Below are 27,347 nucleotides of genomic sequence, written 5' to 3'. Positions count from 1 at the left end.
TCCATCCATCCATCCATCCATCCATCCTTCCATTCAATAAATGTTTGTTGAGAACCTACTCAGCTAGGCACTGTGATGGGGTGTGGGGATAGATCAATGGATAAAATAAGGTAGAATAAAATATCTGGCTTTATTAAATGCATATTCTAGTGAGGGAGCCAGAAAATATAATATGCCTGAAAATTTCTTAAAGAGCAGTAATGCAGGGTGGGGTGGAGGGCTTTTTGCATCAGAAAACCTCTCCAGAATGGAGGGATGGGGCAAGCCATTTGGAAAACTAGGGGAGGAACCTTCTAGGCAGCAGGAACAGCAGATACAAAAAGCCTGAGGTGCAACTGTGTGTGATGTGTTGAAGGAATAGCCGGGAGGCGACTGAGAGGGCAGGGAGAGGAGAGGAAGTGAGAAAAATTCAGGGTCATATTGTATGTGAGGCCAGTCAGCCATGACAGACCCTATAGGTGAGTCTCAGCAGGATGGGTGGCTATAGGAGGGCTGAGACTTATGCTGTGTGGCTACTGCAGGGCAGAGGAGGGAGGAGCAGGGGCCACTGTAACAGACCAAGTGAGAACTGATAGCTGGGGGAGGTGGGGGGTGATGGTGGAGGGGGTGATTCTGAAGGTGGAGTCAGACCTGCTTTCCAGCTGCCCCCCCACCCAGGGTCCAGTCAGTCTCTCCTTCCAGCCTGTCCAACTGGACTTGAAGTTCTTTAGGGCCTAGACCGTTGTGTAAGTCATTTCTGTATCCTTGGCACCTAGCACTCACTGTGCCTGGCACATAGCAAGGGTCCATTGCTTGAATGATTACATAAAAGGTTCTTTTACACTGGTTCCAAATTAAATTGCCTAAATAATAGCTCTGATGATATCATTCCTCCAGCTCTCATGGCTCTCCATTGCCTGGAAATAAAGCCTTCACTCCTTAATATGGCACTCAAAGTCCTCTCTGATTTGCTACCTGACCTGATTTCCAGCTTCTTCTTGTCTTCTGCTACTTCCCTGCCCTCATCAGTCAGTGCCAGCTCCCAATCTTATGCTTCAGTCAAAATGTACTATGAGCTATTCCCCATATATGTACTATTTTGCCTCCTTATTTTTGCTGATATTGTTCCCATAGCCTGGCATGCCTGTCCTAGCACCACGAATGTCTGTTAAAATCTGTCATACTTCATGGCCTACCTTAAATGCCACCTTCCCTAGGAAGCATTGATGACCCACTCTTTTTACCCCAGATTATTTTTAATCCCTATTCTATGCTCATAACATTTCCCCAATATCTTTTACCGAAGGAACTCATCAGGGGTGCGGAGACACAGTGGGAGAGCACTGGGATTCAATCTTGTATTTATTACTCGCCAATCATGCAAACGTCGGCAAGTCGCTTAAGTCTCCTCACCGCTAAAGGGATATTTGAATACCTGTCCTATTACTGAGTTGCCCTGAGGATGACAGCATGTCTGTGACAGCACCTTGTTAATCGTACTACTATCGTTATCACGTACCATATGCTACTCTGTACCAGAGTACCAGTACGAGCCTCTTCCTACCGCACTACGACCCCTCAGTGGGGGCAAGGATCGCTTCTCTGTAGCTTTCCATTCCATGGTGCCTTGCACAAACAGATACTGGGTAAGCGATGGCTATATTAAACTGAACTGATTCCTGGGGGGCCCCCCCCCCCCCAATTCCAGGCTCTCTCATGTTCCATCTGTACACAAATGGCAGCGATTGCTTGTCCCCTTGGTTTCCGTGCTGCTGCTGCAAGCTCTGTAACACCATATGGCACTCTGTCCCCACGGAGCCCCGGGGTCCCAGATCTCATGCCAGGCCTGACCTCCTCCACCTTGGGGACTGCTCCTACCTTGGCCAGGATACCTTGGCGGTGGGTCTTGTAGAGATGGTGATGGAAAGCCAGCTCCAGGTTGTGCTGCAGCTGCTCTACTTTCCTCTTCTCTTGGAGCCCTGGCCGGTCTGAAGGAGGGCGCGGCACCATGGCGAGAAGAAGAAAGAACATGGACGTCAAATTCCCCCAACAGGGTGTGTCGTGTTGGGTATCTGTGCTGGAGCACGGCCTCCAGTGCGCGGCCTCCAGTGCGCGTGCACATGCGCATGTGTCCTGGCTTGATAATGAAAAGCTCTGGGGGGTGGGGGGTGGCGCCTGGGTGGCTCAGTCAGTTAAGTGTGGGCTTGGCTCAAGTCATGATCTCACAGTTCATGAGTTCAAGCTCCACATCGGGCTGTGTGCTGACAGCTTCACATTCTGTGTCTCCCTCTCTCTCTCTGCCCCTTCCCCGCTCACTTTCTGTCTCTGAAAAATGAATAAATCTTAAAAAAAAAAATTTTTTTTTTTTTAAAGAAGAGCTCTAGGGCCTGGGGCTGGGCTAGCTGTCTACAAGGCAAACTGGGGAGAGATAAGGCGGATAAGAACACCCAATTTCCTGATGCCCAAGCTGCCTTCTCCCTGATACCCTGATATTTCACATGGCCCCTTTGATGCTGGGATTCCACTATGGGGGGATGAAATGGAAGAGAGCCCTGCTCCCTGGCCAAGGCTGAGACCAGATGGGAGATTGCCTTGGTGAAGCCTCCTAGGCCAGCATCAAGGCCTCTGCATCAATTGGTGGCTAACTTCAACAGACAAAGCACCTTTTGCCCTGGCTCCATCAGATAGCCAGAAGTCATCTTTTTTTTTTCTAAATGTTAATTTATTGTTGAGAGAGACAGAGCATGACTTGGGGAGGGGCAGAGAGAGAGGAAGACACAGAATCGGAAGGAGGCTCTGGGCTGTCAGCACAGAACCCAACGTGGGGCTCGAACTCACAGACTGCGAGATCATGACCTGAGCCAAAGTCAAACGCTTAACCCACTGAGCCACCCAGGCACCCCACCAGAAGTCATCTTTTAAGTCTTTATTTCTAGTTCAAATGATTAGGTCTCTGCTCATTGGCAGAGCCAGACAACAGATCGTCTTCATCTGCAAACTCAGGTTAGTAGCTCAGCTCATTAGCCCAGGTTCTCCAAATACTTAGCATTCCCTGGCTCAGCCCAGCCCACTCCATTCCAGTGGAGAGGGTGCCCAGAGTTCCATTGTGATGGCACACAGTCTTAAAATTAGCTCACGCATGGGGTGCCTGGGTGGCTCAGTTGGTTGAACATCCGACTTCGGCTCAGGTCATGATCTTCCGGTTCGTGAGTTCAAGCCCCTGCATCGGGCTCCATGCTGACAGCTCAGAACCCGGAGCCTGCTTCAGATTCTGTGTCCCCCTCTCTCTCCGCCCCACCCCTACTTGTGCTCTGTCTCTCTCTGTCTTTTAAAAATGAATAAACATAAAAAAAAGTTTTAAAATTAGCTCACGCAGAGCAGTGATTCTCAGATTTGGTGGCACACGACAATCACCTGTGGGAGGCTGTTAAAAATCCTGGTGCTCCAGGCTGCACCCCAGATCAATGACCTTAGAGTCTCTGGGAGTGGAGCCTGGAGAAGAATCACTTTTAGAGCTTCCGGGTGATCACAGTGTGTGGTCATGGTCACACTGGACACTCTGGCGTGAGCTCACAGGCCAGCTAATTTCTCTCTGGGATGTGGCTCACTTCCTTTCATCCCCACGGCTCCCTGGCCCCCCACTTGTCCCAACTCCACCTTGGGAGCCGTTTCCCCTTCTCAGGCTCCTCTGACCCTTCATTCTGCTCTTTAAAGCAGTTTTCCAGACTTAACCACATTTGAAGGTCCAGACCAGACCCTTCACTATCCCTTGCCCCACTGCCACCCGAATGTCCCTTAGGCAGGCCCAGCAACACTCACTGGCGTTGATGAGCACGAGGGCTGTGTAGAGAGCAATCTCATCCTCAGAAAAGCGCAATGTGCTCAGGGAGTGGGAGAAGTCAAAGATGGAGCTGATGAGCTCCCCACAGCCTAAGGGACGGAAAACCAAAGGATTTGCCGGGTGAACGAGGCCACGGTGCCCGGGGACACCCACCCTCTTGATGTTTGGAGCAGAGGGGGTGATCTGACCTGAAAAGAGGATACCCTGGTTCTTGAAGCTCTAGGGGGCTTGCCATCCCACCCCTCCCTCTCCATTTCCCCCTGCCGCTCACCCAAGGCTCGGAACAGCTCCGTGCCTCCGTATTTGCCTTCGAAAAAGACTGTGTGGTTGTCAGCATTGTAGGCCCGGCACATCCTGACCAGGACCACTTCCATTGCTCCTGGAGAGGGCAGGGACATGCAGGCAGGAGTCAGGCAAAGCAGGAAGCCAGCTCTGTCCCCCTCCCCCCAGGCCTGCCCACCCTCCCTGGGCACCTGCTTTGAGAAGCACAATCTGGTCATTCTGGCAGAGCTCCATAAAGCCTGAGAGCCTCTTAGCGAACTCCACCACGTACTGAATGGCCTCAGTGAGGCGGTGGGCACAGCGTTCCCACATCTCCCACATTGACTGCAAGGAAGGAGGAGGTCCCACTGTAGCCCGGTTTATGACCCTGTCACCCTCCCAAGCCCCCAGGAGCCCGGACTGATAAACATCAGGAGTGAGGTTCAGAACTTCCACACTGTCTGCTCCGGCATTTTTAGCCTATTCTCAGCCCAGATGCACACTTGGGGTCAATGCCTGTCACGTGGTTGCACTCACTGAGCCCCCACCAGCAGCTGGCACCCGGTTAGCTGTCCATGGGGAAAAAAAAACCCATCTGAGATGCAGCTTTGCCCTCAAAGAGTTTGCATTTTGTAGGGGTGAGAAGGACACACTGACCCCTCTCCCAAAAAGACACACCCAAAGGTCTTGATAACCTGGAGAAGTGAAGGCTGAATGCCAAACAAGTATTTTTAGAACAGGTTGTATTGTGAGAGTGTGATGCAAAAGAGTGTAAACTTTGGAGCCCGGTGGATCCGAACGTGCCTTTGGCTCCACGACTTTGTGGCCCAGGAAAAGTCTGTGAACCTCTCTGAGCCCAGTTTCCTGGTCTGCTAAGAACCGAAATAAATGCCAAGCTCCCAGGTGGCTGTCATAAGAATGGAAGATAATTTATGTGAAGCGTCCAGCACAGCGCCCGGCAGAGAAGGGGTGTGTAACATCAGGGTTCTGACTACTGTAACCATCAGAGGACGAGGAAGGAGAGTATGCCGAGGTCTGTACGCCAAGGTGTGGGTGCTGGAGGCGGTAGGATGAAGGGCAGGCAAAATGTTAACCAGCAGGGGCCAAGGAAGAGCTCTCATCCATTGGCTAGACACACGCACACACACACACACACACACACACACACACATGCACACCCCATGTTTCAAAGCGGGGACACCCTTGTGCGTTGCTCCAGCCCGCTCGCCTGTGCAGGTGGCCATCTCTGCACTCCCCCAGTGGAGGCGGGATGTCCCCCCTTCCCACGGGTTCTCCTGGCCTCACCTTCCTCTGGTAGCCAGCCACCTCCTCCCGGGAGAAGATGTTAGGGCGCTGTCGTAGCAGGTCCTCCAGTCGCAGCTGACATGTCTCTCGGTAGGACTTACAAACGTTCTGCACCAGGTGCTCTGGGGCCAGAGGAGGAAGGCACAGGCTCCGTGTCAGCCAGCTGCCACCCTACCCACACAAAGGGCACTCCTGGCCTGGCCTACCCCTGCTCTGCCTCCCTCCCCTCTTCGACCCCTCGGCTCCCTTGGGCTCAGGTTCGGTGTACATGGAGTGCTGGCTCAGGCCCCTCTCTTGGAAGCCCCTCCCTCATGGTCCCTGCCCTCTCCACCTCCCAGCTGCTCACCAGTCTCTGTCAGGGAGGCATAGGGCACCTCTGGGGTGCTGTGGAAGCTGGGGCTGCAGTAGCTGTCCGGGCCCTGTCCTGGTTCCTCAAGCCCAGGATGCCTGGGGTCCTTGAAATGAAGCCCACATGTGTCAGGGGGCAGCTGGCTGCCTGTGCCATAGAAGCCGTCTCTGGCCTCGGCCTTGCCCCGCTCGGGGCTGTGTCCCAGGTGGTATGAGGCCCCGTTGGGCCCCGCCTTGGCCAGGCTGCTGGGGCAGGAGGGCCCAGAGCCTGGGGCTCTCAGGAGGCCGGGGGGGCAGGCCGAGGCCTCAGGCAGGTCAGGCGAAGAGCCCAGGGGCAGCTGCCCATCTGGGAGTCCCACAGGGCATGCGAGGGCATCTGCTCCCTGGCCCCCCGCTGGCGGGGTCTTGGCCACTTGTCCCCGCTGCTGCTGTTGCTGCCGCTGTAGTTGTTTCTGCACCTCGGCGTGCAGGCTGTCCCTCTGCTTCTTGGACATGCGGCCAAACTTGACAGCTGAAAGAGGTCGGGGACCAAGAGTGTTCAAGGCAGGAGGACTTGGGTGCTGGGCGGCACCAACATGCATTTTGATCATTACAAATTCACTTGCTGTCCCCTGAATAGCTAGCACCAAGCACAGCTTCCTCGGGGGCCCCCACTGTTGCTTGAGACCTCTGCCACCTCTTAGGTGTTTGCTGCAGGGCCGGTCCAGCCCAGGCGTTTTGGTCTCCCAGGCAAACTCTCCCGGCTGGAAACTGGCTTCTGCTAATGGCATAAATCTGGACTGAGGACTCTGGCCTCCTGATGCTGGGGCTGGGGGTGGTCACGTTGGGGGCCTCGAGCTGTATTGGGGTCACCTCGCCTGTCTAGGAGGGTCGGAGGAAGAGGAGAGCTGAAAACACAGGTCTCCCTGTGGTCAGGCCTGCAGGCTCCCTGGTGACCTAGATACTCACCACAGCCCAACCCAGGCTCCGCGGCTTGTTTCTGAACATCCTCTTCTGCTCTCTCTTTCCTGCCTTTTCACTCCCCCCCCCCACACCCCTCCCAGGTGTGGGGGCACAGCCCCTCGCCCCGCCTGCCCCTTTGCACCCCAGCGTGTTTCCTTTCACTTTGTTATTTTGGGCACTGAAAAGTGCTGACGGACTCTTTCTGGCTCTTCATCACCTCATGCCTCCCCCAGCCCCTCCCTGGGCTCCCTCTGGGTGGTGATGGGGGGCTGTGCTGAGGCGGGGGCGAGGACACGAGAAAGCGCCAGGGACAGCAGCCCTCCCCACGCTCATGACTTCTGGGTTGTTCTCAGGCCCACTCTGGCTCCCTTCCTAGCTACCATCCTGTGTCCTATCATGGGGCTGGCAGACCAGGAAGGGAGATGAGCTAGTACTGGAGCCATGGGGCAGCAGGGCAGCAGGGAGGATGTGGAAGCTGGATGGTATCTGGGCCACAGGTGAGGGGACTGAGGAGAATCCATCACAGGAAGAGGAAAGGGAGGAGTCGGGGATGTTGGGGAATGGAGGACTGTTCTAGCAGACCCTAAAACCGGGGACGGCAAAGTCCTTTGGTGAGGGTGGTGGGCCTACCCCACCGGGCACCCCCGTTGTGCATGGCCAGCCCATGCCCCACAGAAGGACGTTTCTACAGGGTAACCTCTGCCTAGCACAGCAGGCCAGGCTGCCTCTTTGGAGACTCCAGGGAAACCCCAGGGGGCTCCCTGCTTGGCCTCACCATCTCGGGACATGCCCAGTGCCAGGCATTTCTGCAGCCGGCAGTGCTGGCACCGGTTTCGGCTGGTACGGTCGATGGGGCAGTTCTGCTGGCGGGTGCAGGAGTAGACCACGTTACACTGCTGGCTCCGGCGGAAGAAACCCTGGGGAAGGCAGGCGAGGAGACCTTGGCTGTCTCTCCTGGCCAGGCCCAGCTCAGTCCCCAGTGCTTCCAGCCCCAGCTCTGGCCCCAGCTTTCCCAGATTCGACCCCCCCATCAGTTTTCTCTCTTCCATGTCTTAGCATGATGACAGTTTGCCCTGCCATCATGTTCCCAGCTCAGGACAAGGCCCTCCTGTGCACAGGGCCTCCCAGGTAAGGCACCTCCCAAGCAGCTCCCTAGCTGCTTCAGTAGACCATCCCGGAATAAAGGCCACAGAACCCCTTCTCCTCACCTCGGAAGAGACTGTACGCGCGCACGTGCTCACCTTGCACCCCTCACAGGTGATAACCCCGTAGTGGATCCCAGACGACCTGTCCCCACAGATTTTGCAAGGAATCACTTCAATTTGTGCTGGAAGAAAGAAAGAACGGGAGGTCAGCCCAGGAACCTTATCTGCCTCCTGCCCCCTCACTCGCTCTGCTCCAGCTTGTTCCCCTCTTGCAAGATGGAAGGAAGGGAAAAAGTGCCAAACACTGCTCCACAACAGGCCTAGGGGGGCCGTGTTTGGTTCGGTAGGGCAGCCGGGGGCTGTTGCAGCCCAAGGGGGCAAGAATGCAGCTGCCGAGAGGCCACCTGTTCAGCCCTTCAAGTGGAAAAGCTCCAGTTGCCTCCCTCCCGCCTGGGGACCTAAGAGTCCTCGCTGCTTTACAACACCTGCTTCCCGCGCAGGGGGCTTCCTCTAGGCCCCCCTCCCCTACCAGGGCTCTGTTTCCATGGGAAGAGTGTGAAGCGTGGGGGCGGGGAGGGGGGAGATGTGGTGAACCAGCCGGGAGGCACTGGGGGCCAGGTACAGATGCCAGCCATCCTTGGCAAGGCAGTGAAGGCTTGGGGGTGGGTTGAGCAGAGGCCCCGGGGCCAAGCAGACAGGGTCCACAGAGTAGGGCCCAGGGGGTATGGAGAAGTGAGTTAGAGCCCAGGAGAGGGTTCAACAAGCCGGGTCTGTCAGATGCTGGGGACCCAGGGAGAGAATCAAACAGGGTGCTGAGGCGCCTGGCCCCGGAGCAGAGAGTGGGCAGCTCTGTGTGTATCAGTACATGAGAGTGTGGATGTTTATGTGTGCACGAGGGCCTCTGGGTCCCATCGTATGCCCACGCATCATGAATGCTAACTTTGGCTGGGACTAGGGACCATCTCATTTAAACTTTTTCCTTTCCTTTACAGGTGAGGGAATAGACCAGATGAGGTAAGTTTGCCCCAGGGCCGGGTCTACATCCTAGCTCCCCTGCTTTCCATTATGCTGTTCTGTGTACATGGCTTTTGGGGTACACACACCAGTGGGCATGTTTGAGGGTGTGTATACACATGGAAGGTACACATAATTGTGAGCCAGTGGGCGTGTCTGCTTGAGCCAGCAGTCTCACCTGCACGTTGGCGTGTTAGTGTTTGTTCTCTGGGCCACAGGGCCCCTGACCTATACCTGGCTCCAGATTCTTCTCTCCTTTGCCCTGGCCCCGTCAATGCCCACAGCCCTCTCCTGAATTTCAGGGACCAGCAGTTGGCCTTCTCCCAGCTCGTCGTTGAAGAGGAGTTGGGATTCCCACTATGTCAGGGGGACTCCGTCCCTCCCAAGGGACAGGGGTCTCTTGTGTGCCTTTGGTGTCCTGCTGCCTCCCCTTTGAACAGGGAGGCTGGGGTGGAGCAGACCAGAAAAGTGGTCTAGGACTGTCCTACTCTGAGGGTCAGTGGAAGCAGCAGCTTGTCTATAGGGCAAACCTATATTCCAGTGAGCTTACCTCTGGCTCTGGCCTGGACCCTGGTCACACATATGCGTAGGGCCTCCCAATGTGAAGTGGGCACCTTTACACTACCGACCCTCAAGCCAGCTTTGAGCTGAGTCAGAGTAAGCAGCCACCTCCTCATGGGGGACTGGGCCCATGAGTATCTGAAACCCCTCCGTGAGAAGTCCGTTCTCTTCTCCACCCCAGCCCCCATCCGACTGCCCAAACCCCACACAGGAGGCTGTGATCACCTGCGGCGGGGGGGGGGGGGGGGGGGGGGCGGTGACGGAAAGTGAGCCTTTCAGATTCTTTCCAGTAAATTAGGAGTAGATTGGAATGCATGGAGGGGAAGAGAGGACAAGACAGGGGATTGGTAGCTGGAAAAGGGACAGAAAACATGGAGACACTGCATGTCAAGTCACTTAGATTCTCTAGGCCTCAGTTCCCTTGCCAGTGAGGCCGGGGTACAAATAACACTGTTTGTCCATGGGGGGATTGTAGGTAGTTTCGCAGGCGCAATGACATTACCTGTGGGAAGCGCTGTGTAAGAGGCAAAACTCTACGTATGCTGTTACTACAGAGCAGGGCCAAAGGTGAAGAAGGCCAGTGGGCATTTGAGGCCTGATGGAAACACCCGTGCCCCATGGAGTCTGTGCTTGCGTCAACACCTTCCCCTTCAACAGTGTGGGTCTCCCTCTGTAGTGGCCCTCAGCCCAGAGAGGGGAGAAACCACCTTGGGTCACCCAAAAAAGTAAGCGGCAGGGAGATTAGGCCAAGCCACAGTGGGAACTCGGACTCCAGCCCAGCAGTCAACCACAGGCCTCCCTGCCTCTTCCCTTCTCCAAGAGCCACATCCGTGTGCGTGTGTGCACCAACCACACAGGTGACCCAGACACATCTCCCTGCCCTATGCCTGACCCACTGCTGGTCCTGGCCCCAGGAGCCTCGCGGCACTATAACCAAGACCTTATTCTTCTCATAGGCTGATGTGGCCAGCCATGGACCCCCTTCACAAATACCTATTCTTGAGGGGGACGCTGGAGTTTAGACCCCAGCCACCAGGCCAGCCACTCCTCAGGGCTCCCCAACCACAGTCCCAAGACAGAGGTACACAGTGAGAAGGAACACAGAGTCAGAAGTTCCGAGCTGGGAGGCTCAGACTCTTGTAGCTTCTGAGCTAGAGAGACCAAGAGGTTCAGGACTAGCAGACAACAGAGACTTAGAACCTGAGCTGGAGATGCAGGTGCAGAAACACAGAAAGACCCACACCGATGTTCTGGCCCCAGTGCCCTGCCCCTGGCCCTGTCTGCACCACCAGGCCCCTGCTCTCCCTGCTCCCTCCTTCCCCTGCCACCTGTACCCCTTTCAATGCCATCTGCTTGAAACCTCAAAGAGAAAGTCCCGTTGCACGCGCGAGGGGGACTTGTGGAGGCGGGGAGTGGAGAGAGCGGGGAGAGAACGGGAAGAACCGGCAGAGGTGGCAGTGAGGTGAACAGGAGCTGAAAGCACCCCGCACCCCTCACCTTCACAACCTACCCCCGAGCCCTTGCCTGCAGCAGCAGGTGATGGGAACCCAGGTTGGGGAGGGGGAGCTGAGTAATCACGGGATTACTCAAACAGTTGCCCTGGAGCCTGGCCTGCCAGGAACTTAGCGTCTAAGGGCCTGATGGTGCCAGGAACTTGAACCAAGCAAAGGTCAGGACTGTCTAGGCCAGCCCCTGCGGCCCCCGCTGCTTCAGGAAGATCTTTGCACCTCACTGCTGCTCTCTCCCAGGGCCCATCAAAGGAAACCCTCACACTCCCAGGAGAGAGAGGTGTCCACCTACAAACGCTCCTGAAATCAGCTAGTGATTACATGGCTCTAGCCCCCCATCAAGGGATCTTGTGGAAATTTTGTGAGCAGGTCCCTGCTCAGGTCTGAGGGCCCAGATCCTGCATATGGACAAGCTCTGCTTGGTGCCCAAGCTTGCTGGTCCTCAGTCTGTACTTTTGAGTAGCAAGAATTGAGTCCCTCTTGAAGCTTTTGTGCAGGGCTGCTCCTCCCTGGGGGACAAGGGTGGGGTTGGCTGTCTTTCCCCCAGCTCATTTTCATTTCTTCTCCTCAGCCTGTGAGGCCTCTAAAGCTGCATTCTGATAGGACACTGGGAAAAGAAAATGAACCCCTTCTCGATTTCTTCAGAGACTGAAGCATCCCCAGGGAGCTTGCTGTGTGCACCTCTGATGTGGGGGAAATCCGGTAGTGAGGAGGTGGTCTTTCCCTCCCTCCAACCCCTCTAGTCTCACCCTTCCCACAGCTGTGAGATTCATTGATAGCGCTCTCTGAATGCATCCAGAGCCTGGCTCTTAGGAAGCCAGCTCTGGGCCTTGTCCAGGTGCCCTATGCCACAGAGAGGAAGTGGTAGGAGCGAAGGAGGGGCTCTAGCCCAGGGGGATCTCTCCCCTCAAACCCCAGAACCACTCCCCCAGCCCCCACTCTGCCGCCCCGCCAACCCTGGTAGAGTGGATGCAGCCAGAGGCGCCCTGGGGTCCTTATCTTCTCTTGGTGCTTTGTCAGTCTCCAGATGGGCCTTCCTTCTCTTTCTCTCCCCTTTTCTCCAGCCGACAGGGGTTCAAGGGCGATGATAATGATAGACATAAGCCATGGCTGAATTTTACTTGGTGCCAGGTTTCGCATACGTGTTTCATTAATGATTACAACAACCCTAGGGACCAGGCATTGCTTGTACTGTCCCCATTTTACAGATGAGAAAACAGTCGAGGAGGGAGTAAGTGGCTTGACTAAGGTCACACGGCCTAAAGTGGCAGATCTGACATTTGAACCCAGGTCTCTGTAATTCTGTAACCCATGTCCCCAGCCATTAAGCTATACACCCTGTAAGGATGAGATGCCCAAGTGAACCAAGCAAATGGGATACGGGACAAGGTTACTGGCCACAGGGGAAAGGTGGGCTGGGAACAGGATTCAGAGAGGACCCCCGGGGAACTAAAGCCAGGACTCATGCCTGATGTAAGGACGCCCAGGGACATGGTCCCCTCGCTCCCTGCTTTTCATCTGCCGTGCCACCTCCTCCTGCCTGTATTCATGTCTTGGGGCCAAGGTGTCCAAGGCCAGCTCGCCTGACCCAACAGAGCTCCTCTGGGGGTGTGGGCTGGCTTTCATACAACGTAGTAGGCCTCTGCAGGGATGAATGAGTGGACAGGAAAGAGGAATGCACCTCTTTTCTTAGCTTAGCTCCCCCACCCCCACCCCCATGGAGACCACAGCTCTGGCCAGGGGTCCCGGTGTACCCTAGCCTGTCACCAGCCTCCCTCCTTTCTCAGCTCTCCTTCCCGCAGCTTCTGCAAAGCTGGAAACCACTTTGGTGTGTGCCCCCACAGGGGAGCGGGAGGGGGAGGGGTGGCGGGGGCCAGGAGAGAAGCACTTCTATCTGCTGAACACTGCTCCCAAGGCAGGGCGAGGGTTTTCTGCTGATACACCCAGATCCCAGGGCTGAGAAAGTAGTGAAGCTAAAACTCAGGTGGGCGAGGGAGAGTCTGGGGTTCTGAAAAGCCACGAAAGACAGCCAGCCACCTGAAACCCCTCTGGGTGCCCCCGCCACCCCCGCAGTCTGGGACAGGAGAAAGGAGGGGAAACAAAAGAATTGAGTGAAAACAACCAGTGAATGGGGGGAGGGGATGAATCACCAGGAGGAAGCTCTGAGGAGTGGGAGCCCCAAGACACAGTCAGCGGCCTTCCCTGCCGCCAGGCTTGTGCGTCCTTTCCACAGGGCTCTGCTGTTCCAGGAGACCAGGAACCCAGAGAGACTCTGGCTGGGGTGCTGACACCCTGCCCTGTAACCGACCCTCCCCCAAACACACATCCCCATCTTTTCTGAGCCCAGAGTCCCAGGACAGCATTGCAGTAGCAGGAAGAGTAGAGATTAGATCTCAGAAAGGACTGGCCGTGGAGGACAAGAGGAGACCCCAGAGCTGCCTTCCTTAGAGGGCTCTTAGCATAGGAAAGTCCCTGTTCCCTGTCTGAGTCAGGGGTACAGAGGCAGGGGAGATGAGGGGGCCCCCAGGAGGGCAGCAATACTGCTTCAGTGTGATGGGACAGGCTGCAGCGCCGCGGCCTCTAGGACCTTGGGCTAGGGGTATTTGGGATTCCAGTTAGGGATGGGAAGAGAAGAAAAGGCAAAGGTTCTGGGGTGATGCAGGGAAGGAGGGGGCCCTTTGTAAAGTCTGCAGGTGGTCCAGGGCTCCCAGGATAATAGCTGTGGCACCCTTGGGGACCTGGACTACTTCTGGCCCACGGCTCCTCATTATCATGACCAGACTTGGAAAGATCAGGGCACAGCAAAGACTGGCATGCGACCTCACACCTCCCCTTCCCCTTCCCCCTACTGCCCCATGCACACTCAGTGGTTGGTGGGGGGAGCTCATGCCTATTGCCTCCACACTGGCCGTGCCCTCAGAGAGAGATGACTAGGGCCACCATCCCTCTGGCTGGCTGGGAGTCTTTTTGGCTAATGGACATTTCCTCTTTGCTTAGCTGCAGCTCGCCATGGCAGGGAGCCCCTATCACCCTTCCAGAACCTCCATAAAATCCATGCCTCCCCCTTCCTGCCTTCCTAGACCCACTCAGTACTCAGCGTCTCCTCTCTGCGGCCCGTCCTCTTTCCTCCCCGTCTCTCCCTGTGTCTGTGTGCCTTTCCATTGTCTGTGCTCCAGCTCTGTGTCGGGCTTCACGCGGTGCTGTTTGGGTGGTAGTTCTCCACTTACAGCTCCATCAGGGCATCATTCTTTCCCCAAGTATTTCATGACTCTGTCCTTTGGGTTTGGCCTCTGCACCTCTCTCTATTTCCTGGTGTGTTTCTGCTCCTTGTTTGTCTGCCCCTCAGTCTCTGGGTGTGTCATAGTCCCCAGCCCCCAGTGTGTAGACTCTCCCTGGCTATAGTCAGAGAGCGCAGAGGTGGCTGGCACTCACTAGGTGTGTGTGTGGGCGGGGATGGGGGCAGCCAGGTAACCTGGGGCTATGAGATCCCCAGAGATGTCCAGCTGAGAAGGACTAGTGGCATCTACCCCCAGATCGGAGGGGACCCCCTTCTCTTATCTACCAGCCTGGATGGAGCTGTTGGGGGGAAATTATGTAGAACTGCCTAGTGGCTCCCTCCTCCAGTCCTGGGGACTCCTGTTCTCCTGCCAGGCTCTGAAACACACCCAATCCTTGCTTCCCAGGGTGGATTTACTGACTGGGGACCATTTCTGGGAAGACTGGTTTGCTAACTTTTGCTGCTAGTCTGAAGAAGCTAGAAGGAAACTGAAGCTCCAAAGGGCCCCTCTTCCTATGGAAATCTCTGGCTCTTTTCCTTGCCCCTCCTGACCCATCCCAGCTCATACACCCACACTGGAATCTCTGTCCCAAGCTCCTTCTCTTCTATGGCCTCTCTGTCTATGTCCTGGGAGAGTTGAGATGCCTTCACTAGCTTTGGGGGTGCTCACCTTGGGGACCAGGGCTCTCTCCTTGGTCGTGGGTCCTCAAGAACTGGGACCCTCTCCAGAGTTAGTTTTGTTTTTAAATTTAGCTCTTATTTTGCTTATGAGGAGACCAGAGCCCAGTGACTTGTTTAAGACTACGTGGCTAGTTGGTGACAGAGCTGGCATCAGAATCTGGTCTTTAGATTCTCAGCCCATGGGTCTTTCCAGGACCCAATATGGCCTCCCTTCTGTGGTTTGTGGGAAGACCCCAGGTTGAGGCTGGGCCTGCCTCAGGCCTCAGGCCACAGGGACATGGGGCTTCCCTTTTCCTCGTTTGCCCTGTGCTCCGAGAGGCCCTCCAGCTTTCCTGACGCGAACAGAGGGATTGTCTGATTTACTTGTGCTTGCTCTGCTAGAAGGCACAAGGACTGTACACATCTGCCCACAAGCTGTTGGTCCATGGCTTCACACCAGGAAGGGGTGAAACTGAAGGCTTTCTGCTCTGTCTCCCCTGCCTGATCCCCCCTCATCAAATGAATGAGGGAAACTGGGGACACACACACACACACACATGCTGAGACCTGGATGTTGGGTTCTGACCCTCTCTATCTGCCGATCTGGCTCTCCTCTCCCTGTCCTGCTGCTTCAGGGCACAGCAACCTCTCTGGCTCCTCTTTGAACCCACTCTGAGGCAGGTTGGCAGCATGGAGGGAGTTGCTGCAGTGGGAGAGTGTGCCTGTCAGTCACCAACCTCCCTCTGCTGCAGCCCTGTGATCTGGGGTGAAGCACTGGCCTCGCTGGGGCTCGGTCCTTTCTTGTTAAACGCGGGGCAGAGCACCTCAGACACTCCTGCAGACCCTTTCCAGGGCTCATGACATACGTGGTCCTCCACAGCCCCCTCTATTACCCTGCCCTAAGAAAATTGCCTGGGGAGTGAGACTCCACAGCTACTCCACCCATCTCCCAACAGAACTTGGCCTTGACTGGGACACACCCTGTGGTGGGGGGAAGAGCCCTCAGCTTTTCTCACGCTGTTCCCAAGACACCTCTCTGTTCCAGAGGCCCAGGGATGACAGTGGCATCTAGGCTTCCCCACTCCCAGGTGGCCCCATTCACTTACTTCTCATGATTGAGCCTTGGGCTTTGCTGCCTTGGCTTTCTGTCCTCAGTGGGGGGTGGTCCAGGGATGGGGCACAGCTGGCAGCTGGGTTGGGGGTGAGGCCCTCTCTGCCGAGCTTCAGCCTGTAGCTCCTCACCTAGCTCCCTCCCAGTTCTTCTGGGCCAGGGGGGTTGAAGCCACCACCACACAGGTGGCCGAGTGACAACCCCCCCACTCCATCCCCACCCCCTCTGGGGTGCAGCGAGTAGGATGACAGGCGCTGCACGTGGCCAATCTGGGCCTGGGGCAGGGTGTGAGGGGCGGGGCAGCCAATTGCAGGGGGCGTTGGAAAATTCCAAAACCACATGCGACAGCCACACGCGGTAAAAGCTGTTTCCACCCGTCAAGGTAGTTCTGGCTGGGGAGCCAGAATGGAGCTCACGGGAGCCTGGGGCCAGGTTCCTACTCCCCCTCCCGCTGAGGACCAGAGCCTGACCCTCTTTGCCAGGCGACTCCAGGGACAGGGATGTTTCTAGAGGTAAGTCACAGGATGTCTGCCCCCGGGGGGGCAGTGGCTGGTGCCACCAGAGACCCTGTGGACTGTCAACTGCCGCCCAGTGGGGTGCAGTCTGAGAGGCCGCCCCACCACCCCACCCGCCATGCTCATGACCTCCCTCCAGACATGGCATATGCCCTCGGCTAGGGACTAAAGATAATAGCAGCAGTAATAATCATCAGACAAATATCCATTATCCGCAGGTAGGGTTATTTCCTCAGGACCAAAACTACTGAAACTGGAATGCAGATAATGTTGGCAACAACGATGATGATGATGGTGGTGGTGGTAATAAAATAATAATAATGTTTACTATGTGCCAGAAACGGTTATTAATTTCTTATGTGGATTATCTAATACTCACAAAATACTTTATGAAGTAGGCACCATTATCCCCATTTTGAAGAAAGTGAGACACAGAGAGGTTAAGTAACTTGCCCAAGGTCACACAGCTAGTTAGTGGTGTGGTCAGTATTCAAACTCAGGCAGTTTGGCCCCAGATCCCACCCAACGGATGGGAGAGCTTCTCTGGTCCATCCTCTAGCTCTTGAGGATGTCTCAGCTTGGGAGGTTTCCTGGCACTTGAGGCTAGAGTTTATTGGCCTGGGGGTCCTTCTGAGGGTCCCTCTCAGCCTCAGATCTGCTCTGTGGGGTACCTGGGCCTGAGGGTTCCCTCTTCAGGGCCCTTTAGTGATTAGGCCCTCTCTTGGTCTGGGAATCCCTCCTGGGCTCCTCCCTTCTTGGGACTGTCCTGGATCTCCTCCTTGGGTTGTCTCAGTTCAGAACCTATTTTTCTGAGGCTCTCGGCCTGGGGGAGTCCCTCATCTCTTCCGGATTCTCTGATCCTCTAAGAGGTCTCTGGTCTTGCCGGGCCTCTAATAGCTCCTCAGCACAGTACCTTTCCATGCTGGCCTTCCTCTGGCTCTCGGGGCAGCAGAATGCACATGCACGGAAGGCCTGTCACCCTGGCTTCTCATAGGACACTCTGGGGTGGGGGTGAGGGCTTGGTTGCACAGGCCCAGTGGGGCTGGGAGAGGGGAAAGGGGCGTGGTCTTGGTCAAGGTTTCTGTGGTAAGAGGTTAAGGTCGGGATGGAGTATAGGCTCCTCCAGTTCCAGCTGCTCCGAAAGTTCCCCCTTCTTCCCCCCCCCACCCACATATGGTCCCTGGTTCCCATCCCCCGGTTCTTGAGCACGTCACTCCTTGACCTGCTTTCCTCCCAGGGCCCTGCTCAGCATTTCCGTGGGGCCCTGTGGCTAGGGGCAGGCGAGGCACAGATCTGGATTGTGCTGAGCCAAGCAACCCCCCACCCAGGAGGACGCAGCATCCTGGATAGCCCCCTGGCGCCTGTCCGCCCAGCTCAAGGACGAGGGGACGCTGTTGCCCTCTGAGATGTCCCTGCTTGGAACAGGGAGGCTCTAGGCAATCTTGGCAGCCGGAGCAAGGTCAGTGAGCTCTCAGGAGGAACTGGTAGGCAATCCAGGGGAGTGCCATGGAGAAAGGCAGGTGGTCTCTCTTGCGCCAGAGTGGTTCTCATTAACGCGCGGACCGTGCTTCTGGAGGAGGCCTTTCCCAGAGTACCCTCAGGCGGTTAAGGGTGCGCCTGGACCTGATGGGATATTAGCTTTGGGACTGAGATTGGGTGGGTGCATTTTCTGGGGGAGTGGCCTCCACAAACTAAGGGGTTAGATCCCATGTGCTGAGAGGTCCCTAGAGGGGATGCTTCCTCACCAGTGTCTGTTGGGAAGTCCTTCCTGAGCTCTAGCCTTCCTACATGCTGTGGCCTCAGTCTTTCGGGATCCAGAGTGTCCCTGTGTATCATGTTTCCTACAGAGGTGAAGGTTTTCCTGCTCTCCAGCTCTGCACGGCCTGGCTTGTTCACACCTCAGGATGTGTTAACCACCAAGATGAACACCAAATGTGGCTCAGCTGTCGCAAAGCCCGGTGCAGGCTCCCTGAGTCCCGAAGGCCAACCCTGCCTCCCCCTGCTCTCTGTCTCCCTCCCTCCCGCTGCCAGCTCCTGTGCCTCTGTCCAGCACCCCTCCTCTTCTTCTCCCACAGGTCTCTTCTAATCCCTCTCTCCTTCAGCCTGTGGTGCTCCCTCTGACTCCACAGGCTTCCTCCTGACCTCCCATCACCCTGATCTTGAGGTTTCTTCACACCCCACCCCCGGCTCCCCGTCTCCCTGTTTCCCTAGGTGCCACCTCTGCCTGGCTCCTCTGTCTCTGGGCCAGCTCCGGAGCCTTGCTGAGCTCCTGCCATCTCTCCACACCCAGCACCAGGTGCTGCCCCAACCCTCTACTCACAGCTGTGGGTCTTCTTTGCGGCCAGCAGCTCTGGAAAGAGAAGAGAGGGGGTCGGGGCCAAAAGTTGAAGACCATGGGCACCAGGAACACCACCCCATCACTGGCCCTATCCCACCCCATTCCTTTCTCCTGAACCTGGTGTCTGAGCAGAAGGTGGGACCATCCTGCACACACCCCTCTCTTCGCTCTATGCCCTTCAGGTCCTCAGAAGTGCTGGGCTTCTCACTGCCTCTGGGAGTTCCCCAAGCTCTTCCTTCTCCCTTCTCTCAGAATGCCCTTCCCTGACACCCTAGTCAGTGTAGCCAACTTCCCCTCATCCCTCAAGTTTCCAGTTGGAGAAGCTGTACATGCCCCTCTCCCCTCCCCTCATGCTGACACTCGGCACCTTGTATTTGATTTCCTGACACTCACCACGTTGTTCCCTAACTGCTATCATTGTGTCACTGTCCGTGAAATGACGCTTTCCTGCTGGTCGGTAAACCCTGTGGAGGAAGGGACTGTGTCTGTCTCGTTGACCTTGCTATTCCCAGAGCCTTCTGTGGCGCCTGGCCCATTAGAGGTGCACAATAAATATTCTGCAGCCAGAGTGACATCTCTGTGGTCTCTCCTTCGTGCCCGAAAGCACCTGGGAGTGCCAGAGGTGTGGAGGTTGAGAGTAAGGCCGTGAGGATGTTTGGAGGAAGAGGATGGAGACTGGGAACACAGACTCTGCCCTCTGAACCCTGGCTCCTGTGGCATACCAGCCTGCAGGGGAGGGGGTCCCTTCCTGTGGCGGGTCTGGGCAGAGAGCAGACAGTAGGGTGCCCAGCGGCTTGACGTGGGGTGGGCAGGGATGCACACACCTTGGAGGGGCAGCTCCTGAGGAGCAAGCCTTTGTTAGAGCATTGTGGTGACCCGGTGGTGGCGATGGTCATTCACTTTGGCATTTATTGAACACCTACCGAGGGAGACCCTGGGAGGAGGCTTCCCCTGCCAGGTGTTGGTTGATTTCCTACAACCACACAACAGCTCCTCATAGAGCACAAGGCTAGCCTTTTGTACCAGAAAAGCCTGTAGCCCTGCCTTAGGCCCCCTACAGGCTTGCTCCCTAACCTCTGAATCTGCTCTGCTGCTGGAGTTTTCTTTCTGCTGGCCATTCCCGGACACCTCTCCACCATCCCCCTCACACTGTCCCTTTGCCCAGGAGATGCTCCCCACAGGCAGGTTTCCTTCACGGGGTGGGGTGGGGGTGGGGGGGAATGCACTAGAAGGGCTGGGCTCTGCTGGGGTGGGGTGGGGGAGGACTGCCCAGAGAGGGAGTGACTCCATCCGGCCCCTCCCCCTCCCACTGATCCTGCCTGGCCCCACCCAGCTTCCTCCCTGACGTGGCACCCTCTCTCTGGCCTCCTGGGGTGGGGGTGCTTCCCTGCCAAGGCGGTGGTGTTCTTCCTCCACCAGGTGGCCCCGGAGCTTGCTGGCACTCACTCCCCTGGGTGCTCACAGCTGACCAAGCAGGTGGCCGTGCATTCTGCTCTGAGAAGGTCTCTGAGTTATAGACTGTGGGTGGGGACAAGGACTGCCTGACTCTGTGCATCCCAGTGACCCCGGCCTGGTTCCCCACGTTCTCTGCACAAATGAAACCTCGCACCCCTGGGCCAGTGGGGAGAAAAGTGCCAGGCTAGTGGGCATGGGCAGCGAACAGGGTGTGGTTGCTTCCTCCCCCCACCCTTTGTCTGTCACCCTTAAAGGCAGGAGGGGCTCCTCCATTGGTGAATGAACAGAAGGTGGGGTGGCCAGCCTTCCATCCACTGCTGCTGTTTGCCAGCTGAGTAAAGCAGTGTCCCCACCTCATCGCAGGGGGCGCTGACATTGGGAGGGTCTGCCCACATTCTGGCCCTTCACTGGATCTAGCTTCCTTCACTCTGTTCTCCCCCCACCCCCCACCCCCCCACACCTGTCTTCCTTCCCCGCTGCTCCCTTTCTTTCCCCTCCCTGTGTTTCCTGCTTATCCCCCTTTCTACAGTCTCTTCCTCTGCAGTGTCCCCAGCCCCTCCTCCTGCTTCTCCTTCAGTTTCCATCAGGACTGGCCTGCATCCCCTGCCAATCCATCTCTCTCCTTCTCTCTTGTCTTGTCCTCCTCCTCCTCCTCTCTTCTTGACCAGAGTCTTCCTCTCTCTCTCTCTCTCTCTCTCTTTCTCTCTCCTGAACCTCCTGACAAGTCCTTTCCACCTGCCTGCAGGGCCATGGGCCTCTTACCCTGAGAGGCTCGGTGCTGTCTCTGTGGGGCCCTGTCCATGGGGCAGCTCCCTTGGTGCCGTCCTTGCTGCCCCGGCTGCCCAGGAGGGCAGGGAGCAGGGCCCAGGGGAGGGAGGAGGGAGCAGGGAGGGAGCACCTGGCCTGTCAGCAGGCAGGGGAAAGGAGTGGCTGGCAGAGTGGCCTGGCACCAGGAGGGGACAAGGAGAGAGATCTGAGGAACAGAGTTTGGAGCTTTGGAGAGAAACAGGATAAGTGAAGGGAAGGAGGCCAGCATTTATTGATCACCTACCGTGTGCCAGGCCCTTTGCCAGTCACTTTAGAAACCCATGATTCTCATAGCCTCCGCCATTATTCCAGATTTACCCATAAGCTATGTGATGCTCAAAGATATTACTGACTTGCCCAAGAACAATAAGTGGCTGCACTGTGATTTGAACCCAGGACTTTGTGACTTTGGAATGGTGTGTTTTCTATCTGAACCAAGATAGGTGACGTGCAAAGGGGAGATGGGAAAGGGGTGGCTTCTCTGTGTGGTGGGGGAGCGCGGACTGTGACTCTTATCCAGGATGAGGTCAGACTCCTCCCAGGGTTCTTCAGTTCCTTGAGGCCTCTGACTGCTTAGCTCCTGCACCTGGCTGTCCTCCCCTAGAATTCTCTGACTCCCTGATGCCTCCACAGGTCTGTTGGTGGGCCGCAGGGCAGGGCTAGGGGAGTGTGCAGGGGCAGAGGAAGATGGGAGGGGAGAGATGAGGAGAGGAGAGATGCCGCGCTCTGCACCAGTTGGAGGAAGCAGAGCCCCTAGACTGGGTTGGCCTGCACCAGGGCCGGCACTGAGGAAGGGCCCTGCAGAGGGGCCTCGGGGCAGAGCAGGTCCTGGATGCCACTTCTCTCCAGAGTTTGATTAGCTGGGCCTGGCTCTCCTGGTTACCCAACAAGCCGGCTGGCCAGGGGCCAGGCTGCAGTGGGGCGGCTCCCTGGCACCTCCCCCTGCTCTCACTCCCAGCTGGTAAACAGCAGAGTGGGGGCCAGCCACGCCGCAGCACGTGGCACCTGGCGTGGAGAGGGCAGGCAGCTGTCTTTTCCCTCTCCTGCCCCCCCACCGTGCCCTTCTCCACTCCTGCCCCACTCTGGAGGCTTCACGCTCTTGCTACCATCAGCACCTCCATTCCTGGGTAGCCCCCTAGTGTCTCCCAATGGCTGCAGCTTGAGGGACAAAGGTTAAAAGTAGAGGACTCCCCAACTCCTAGGATAGTGGGCAAGGGGATAGGGAGAGAGGAGGAATGGAGTGGACTCTTCTGGGGACCTTCTCATGCTGAGAGTCTGACTGTGTGTGCCTGTGCCTCTGAGTAGCCCGTGTCCTTTTGGTAAATGCATGGTCTATGCCTCTAAATATACTTCTTTGCACAGAACAGGATGCTGGTCTGCTTTGGGGGCTCTCCCCTTTGGGCAGGCTTGGAGTGGGAGGCAAAACACTCCAAAGCACTCTCCAAAGGCTGAGGGACAGGGCTGCAGGGGAGGGCTGGGGGCGTGTTGGACTGCTCCCCACTTCCTAGCCCAGTGATTGGCTTTGCTTCCACTCAGGATCCTCTATCTGTGTCTCTCCCTGCCAGTTCCTCCTGTCTATGGGTCTGTCTTCTGTACCTCTCCATCTTTTCTCCTCTTTCAGCCTCTCTTCCTCTGTGACTCTGGGTCTCCCAGGGTCTTTTCTGACATCCCAGTTGTGGGTACAGAGTGGAGGCCCTGGCACTGTGCCAGGTGGTCCTGCCCACCCCAGATACTACAGGCATGGCTGTCTCTCCTAGCCATGCTAATTGTGCCACTGTGCGGGGTGAGGATGAAGTGCAGGGGGTCGGGGGTCGGGAAGACAGGGTCCTGGCCTCTGGGTCTTTGTGAGTCACGTGCCTCCTGGACACTCTCAGGTCTCTACTCCTTCCCTGCCCTAAGCATACATGCCTGGGGCTCTTTCTCCCTAGGGCAAGAAGGTACCATGGTCATCCTTTTGGAAGTCCCCCCCCCTCCCCCGCCCATGCCTAACCTTCCTCCCTCCTGCTCCAATCACAGCCCCTTTTTCTGGAGGAATCAGTCCTTTCAAATCAGGCAGTGGTTTTTTCCTCCGATGCATTCTTACATTCTTATGCAAGGAAGAGGCTGATAGGGATCTGAGAATCATTTCACCCCCCCCCCCCCACGTGCCCAAGTTCCCTTATCAGGCTGGGGAATCTCAACTCAGGGGGCCAGCAAGCAGCCTGGAGAGGGTGGAGGGTGGTGGTGGTGGTGGCTTGGAACTGGAAGCAGTCACCAACTTGTTTTCCCTCCCCCCCCACCCCCTAAGCCACAGAAACCACTTGAAGCTCAGTGCGAGCCTGCCCTTCCAGGGGGGTGCCTGGGGGTGTGGAGGTGGAAAGTATATGTGGGGCCTGGGCAGGCTGCGGACCACATACTACCCCAGCCCCATCCTCCAAGGGCCACCCCTCTGGGAAGCCTGATTCATTGATTAGGACAACCTTTCCTGGGTCTTCTCTAGGAGGTCCATGCGGGGCGGGGGGTGGGGGTGGGGGGAGACCTCAACCCACCAACCCACTGGAGTGACCCAAGGAGGGGGTTGTCCCTCCTCCTCCCCAAACCATTAGAAGAAGCACAACCAGTGCTTTATAAACATCTGTAGATCTCACAGCCTCCACCCCTCCCCTTTCCTGTCACAAAGGCCACTGTGGGTGGAGGGAACAGCAGGAGTTTGACCCCAGCTCCTGGCCCTGAACTTTCTATGGTGACCCTGCCTGTATCACTCATCTGTCAGTTAACATTTGTGGTCACTTAGGTTTGGATGCAGCAAGGAGGGTTGAAAGGCAGGAGCTCTGGTTCTTAGAGCCTAAAGACTTGGATAAGAAGGTGGCCTGCCATTTATTGGTCTCCAGTTACCACATCAGTAAAAAGGGGACAACAATAACTGTCCTGGAGGCTTTGAGGCCCCAGCTGTGTGCACACAAGAGGGGTTCTTAGGACCTGATTTGTCCTAGGGCATGTTTCTGTGGCTTTAGCTGGCCAGGAAGTTTCTCCAGGGACATTGTGGCCCCCATCACAGGGGCCAGCTGACAGCTTTGAACTGAGTGAATTGCTCTGTGAATTCCCACCTCACAGCCGCCTCTGAGCAGCAGGGTGGGGTGGGGCATCTGGTGGAGCCAGGGTCCTAAACCTTCCCTGCAGCCTGGCTTTTCCCTGACCTGCCTGTCAGGAAAATGGGACTAACAAACAATAACTACCTTACTGAGCGGTTGTGATGATTACTGGGATAACACAGGTAAGACACGAGACCTGGTACAAAGTACTGTGGTTAACAAAAGATGTTTTGGTCCATCCCTCTCTCTTTCCATTCCTATAGTCCTCCCTTCTCTTTATCTGACTCCCCCCCCTTTTTTTTAATTAAAAAAAAATTTTTTTTAACGTTTATTCATTTTTGACAGAGGGAGACAGAGCATGAGCAGCGAAGGGGCAGAGGGAGACACAGAATCTGAAATAGGCTCCAGGCTCTGAGCTGTCAGCATAGACCCCAACACGAAGCTCGAACTCGAACTCACAAACTGTGAGATCCTGACCTGAGCCGAAGTCGGACACTCAACCGACTGAGCCACCCAGGCGCCCCAGTGACTCCCCTTTTCTATGCCCCTTTCCTGCTTTCTTTTTCTCTATCTTACCAAATAGCTTTTTTTTTTTTTTTTTTTTTTTACATTTTACTTACTCATTTTGTAACTTGTTTGAACCTCATGTCTGTTTTGATCACTGCCTGGCACCTCGTGGGGCCTCCCTACCTTGTATTGCAGGAATGCAGGAATGAAAGTTAAAGGGCCTCTACATTTCTTTCCAGGGACTTTCAATTGGGCATTGAATGCAGTTGCTTACCAAAGGTTATTATGGGGGCAGGGGTGGGGTGGGGTTGAAGTAGGAGAGTTCTAAGGACAGAGCTAGACCCATGGGTGACTTCACAGATTGAAAAAATTGGAGTGCTGTCATCCTAGGGCAGGAGGAGACCCCTTTCAGAGTGACCTGGTTGGGAACTTGCAGCTGGCACCTATATATTAGATAATGAGGGGATTAAGAGCCCAGACTCAAGCCATACTCTCTGGGTTCAAATCCTAGCTTTACTCCTCAGTAGATGAGTAAAGACCAATAACAATATTGGATAACATATTGGATAACAATAGTACTTAACTCTCCTGGGAATTGCTGGGAAGAAGAAACTGAGTCGACAAGTTGTTGAACAGTTCCTTGCTTGGTGATAATCTTGGTAGCTGTTAGCACTTAATATTGCTTGGTCAATGCTACCACCTGGTGGACATCTGGAGCAAGATTTTACTGGTCTTGGGCTGGGGCAACAGGTGGGGGTACCTAACCAGAGGATGGAGAAGGAATCTGGGCGATCTGAATGGAGGTATGTGTGTGTTGTGTTAGCATTACACATACTGAGGGCTATCAGGATCCAGCAGGCTCTTCCCGCCCCTCCCTGCCCCCATTCAGGGCACCATGGAAACTGAGAAAGGGCCCAAGGGGGAGGGGGAAAGAAGCTGGTTGGCCCAGTGTCTTCTCCTCCCGCCTCCTTCCCTCCCTTCCTCCCTTTCTTCCCCTCCTCCCTCCTTCCTTTCTCTAAGCCTGGCCTGAGCCAAGAGGAACCTACTCCAGGGAAGGTGGAGAGAGAAGAAGGTCACTGCTGACATCGGGACATTTAGGTAGGAGGTAGACAGAATCTGACCTACATTTATCCATCATCCCCACCCTCCCCCTATTCACTGGGCATCCTTAAGAAGTGCTCTCGGGGCGCCTGGGTGGCTCAGTTGGTTGAGCATCCAACTTCTGCTTAGGTCATGATCTCGCGGTTCATGAGTTCGAGCCACATGTCGGGGTCTATACTGACAGCATCAAGCCTAGAGCCTGCTTCAAATTCTGTGTCTCCCTCTCTCTCTGCTCCTCCCCCAGTCATGCTCTGTCTCTCTCTCTCCTTCAAAAATAAATTAAAAAACATTAAAAAAAAAAAAAAAAGAAGTGCTCCCACACTTAGGTGGGACTCCCTCCCCATATGAATCCCTGGGACATTTATCTCCATCATTCAGTCCCCACGTGCTGGTCTGACTCTCGGTTCCTGCTTTGCCTCCTAGGATGGCACAGGAATAAGCAAGAGACAGGACACCTAACTCAGCACTGTGTCTGATGTCTCCTGACTCACTCATCAAGATACAGAAATTTCATCTCTTTTCATGACAGATGTGGGTACAAGTGGGGAGTAGATGAGTGGAGGCTTGCTGGAATCCCCGGAGATAGGGGGGCTGGTGGGGGGCAGGGGGAGTGTGGCTGATGTTTGTTTCAGTCACAGAGCTTTTTTCTGGAGTGACTCAGTGATTGGAGGGCCCCCAGGAGGGGTGGAGGCCTTTTTGGACAGGATCTTAGGACCTACGCAGCCCGGACCTATTAAACTAGCTTCAGGGTCTCTCTTGGGGATGGAGCCCAGGAGTCTGCATATTTAACACACTCATTCAGCATTGCTGATGTCTGATTATTCTAATGCTTATTCAAGTTTGAGAACCACCACTTGAGGTCTGCTCCGACTCAGTGTGAACGCGCTTCTTCCATCCCTGGTACAGCCATGGCAGAGGGAAGAGAGTAGGCTGCAGATCTGAGAGTATAGGGTGCCAACAGGGGAGAAACCCTGCTAGAAGCAGACACTTTATTAGCAAAAATAAATACCGGCCAGGCAGCCTGAAAAGAACGAATACTGCAGATCGAGTGGAGGCCTCCTGAGGAAAAGACAGGTTCTCAGCCTATGGACTGAGATGGCCAGGCGCCAGGGAGGCCCCCGGACCCAGCTCCCCACCCAAGGGGGGCAGCAGGGCCATAAGAGGCGTCTCACACTCTCCCAGCAGGATATCTCGGCGGAAGCCCGCGCCCCGGTCTAGCACCTTGGCCCTCAGACTGCGGGCCACCAGGTCTGGCGGCCCCAGCCCGTCGAAGAAGAAGTCCTCGTTGAAGATGGGGTTGGCGCTGCACTTGACCACGCGGCTCCGTTGGCCCCGCGGCCGGACGCGCGGCCACAGCCTCAGCACCACGCAACAGCCGCCGCCGCCGCTCCCGGGCCCGGCCCGTGACCGCGGCAGGCCCTCGGCGCTCACCAGGCGCAGGCGCAGCCGCCCGGGCCCGGCCAGGTACTCGGCGGAGAGCCGCAGCTGGCCGCCTCGGGGCGCGAGGCGCAGCACGCTCTCCTTGGTGGGCCGCAGCCGGCAGCACGGGAAGTCCGGGTGGAAGAGCGGCGGCCCCGCGCGGCGCGGCGCGTGCGGGCTGG

General features: G+C 56.1%; 2 protein-coding genes across 2 annotated transcripts in view; both read right to left on the bottom strand.

The window, feature by feature from the left end:
* The window catches only part of RORC (RAR related orphan receptor C), a 24,200-nt gene extending 3,063 nt beyond the window's left edge, over window positions 1–21,137 (bottom strand). The window contains exons 1-10 of the mRNA XM_040461070.1: window positions 21,023–21,137; window positions 18,788–18,817; window positions 7,918–8,003; window positions 7,452–7,593; window positions 5,733–6,245; window positions 5,387–5,508; window positions 4,294–4,426; window positions 4,092–4,199; window positions 3,799–3,909; window positions 1,858–1,967 (exon numbers count right to left, since the gene is read on the bottom strand). Of these exons, the coding sequence (XP_040317004.1) occupies window positions 1,858–1,967; window positions 3,799–3,909; window positions 4,092–4,199; window positions 4,294–4,426; window positions 5,387–5,508; window positions 5,733–6,245; window positions 7,452–7,593; window positions 7,918–8,003; window positions 18,788–18,817; window positions 21,023–21,062 (1,395 nt within the window). The 5' untranslated portion in view covers window positions 21,063–21,137. The remainder of the gene's footprint in view (window positions 1–1,857; window positions 1,968–3,798; window positions 3,910–4,091; window positions 4,200–4,293; window positions 4,427–5,386; window positions 5,509–5,732; window positions 6,246–7,451; window positions 7,594–7,917; window positions 8,004–18,787; window positions 18,818–21,022) is intronic.
* Window positions 21,138–26,691: 5,554 nt separating this feature from the next.
* Window positions 26,692–27,347, bottom strand: part of C2CD4D (C2 calcium dependent domain containing 4D) — a 3,183-nt gene continuing 2,527 nt past the window's right edge. Inside the window, exon 3 of the mRNA XM_040461148.1 lies at window positions 26,692–27,347. This exon is cut by the window's right edge and continues 5 nt beyond it. Within this exon, the coding sequence (XP_040317082.1) occupies window positions 26,830–27,347 (518 nt within the window). The 3' untranslated portion in view covers window positions 26,692–26,829.

This window comes from Herpailurus yagouaroundi, unplaced genomic scaffold (assembly GCF_014898765.1).
Source record: "Herpailurus yagouaroundi ecotype Mexico unplaced genomic scaffold, PumYag 254, whole genome shotgun sequence".
Taxonomy (NCBI): Eukaryota; Metazoa; Chordata; class Mammalia; order Carnivora; family Felidae; genus Herpailurus; species Herpailurus yagouaroundi.
This window is presented reverse-complemented; position numbering and strand designations above follow the sequence as displayed.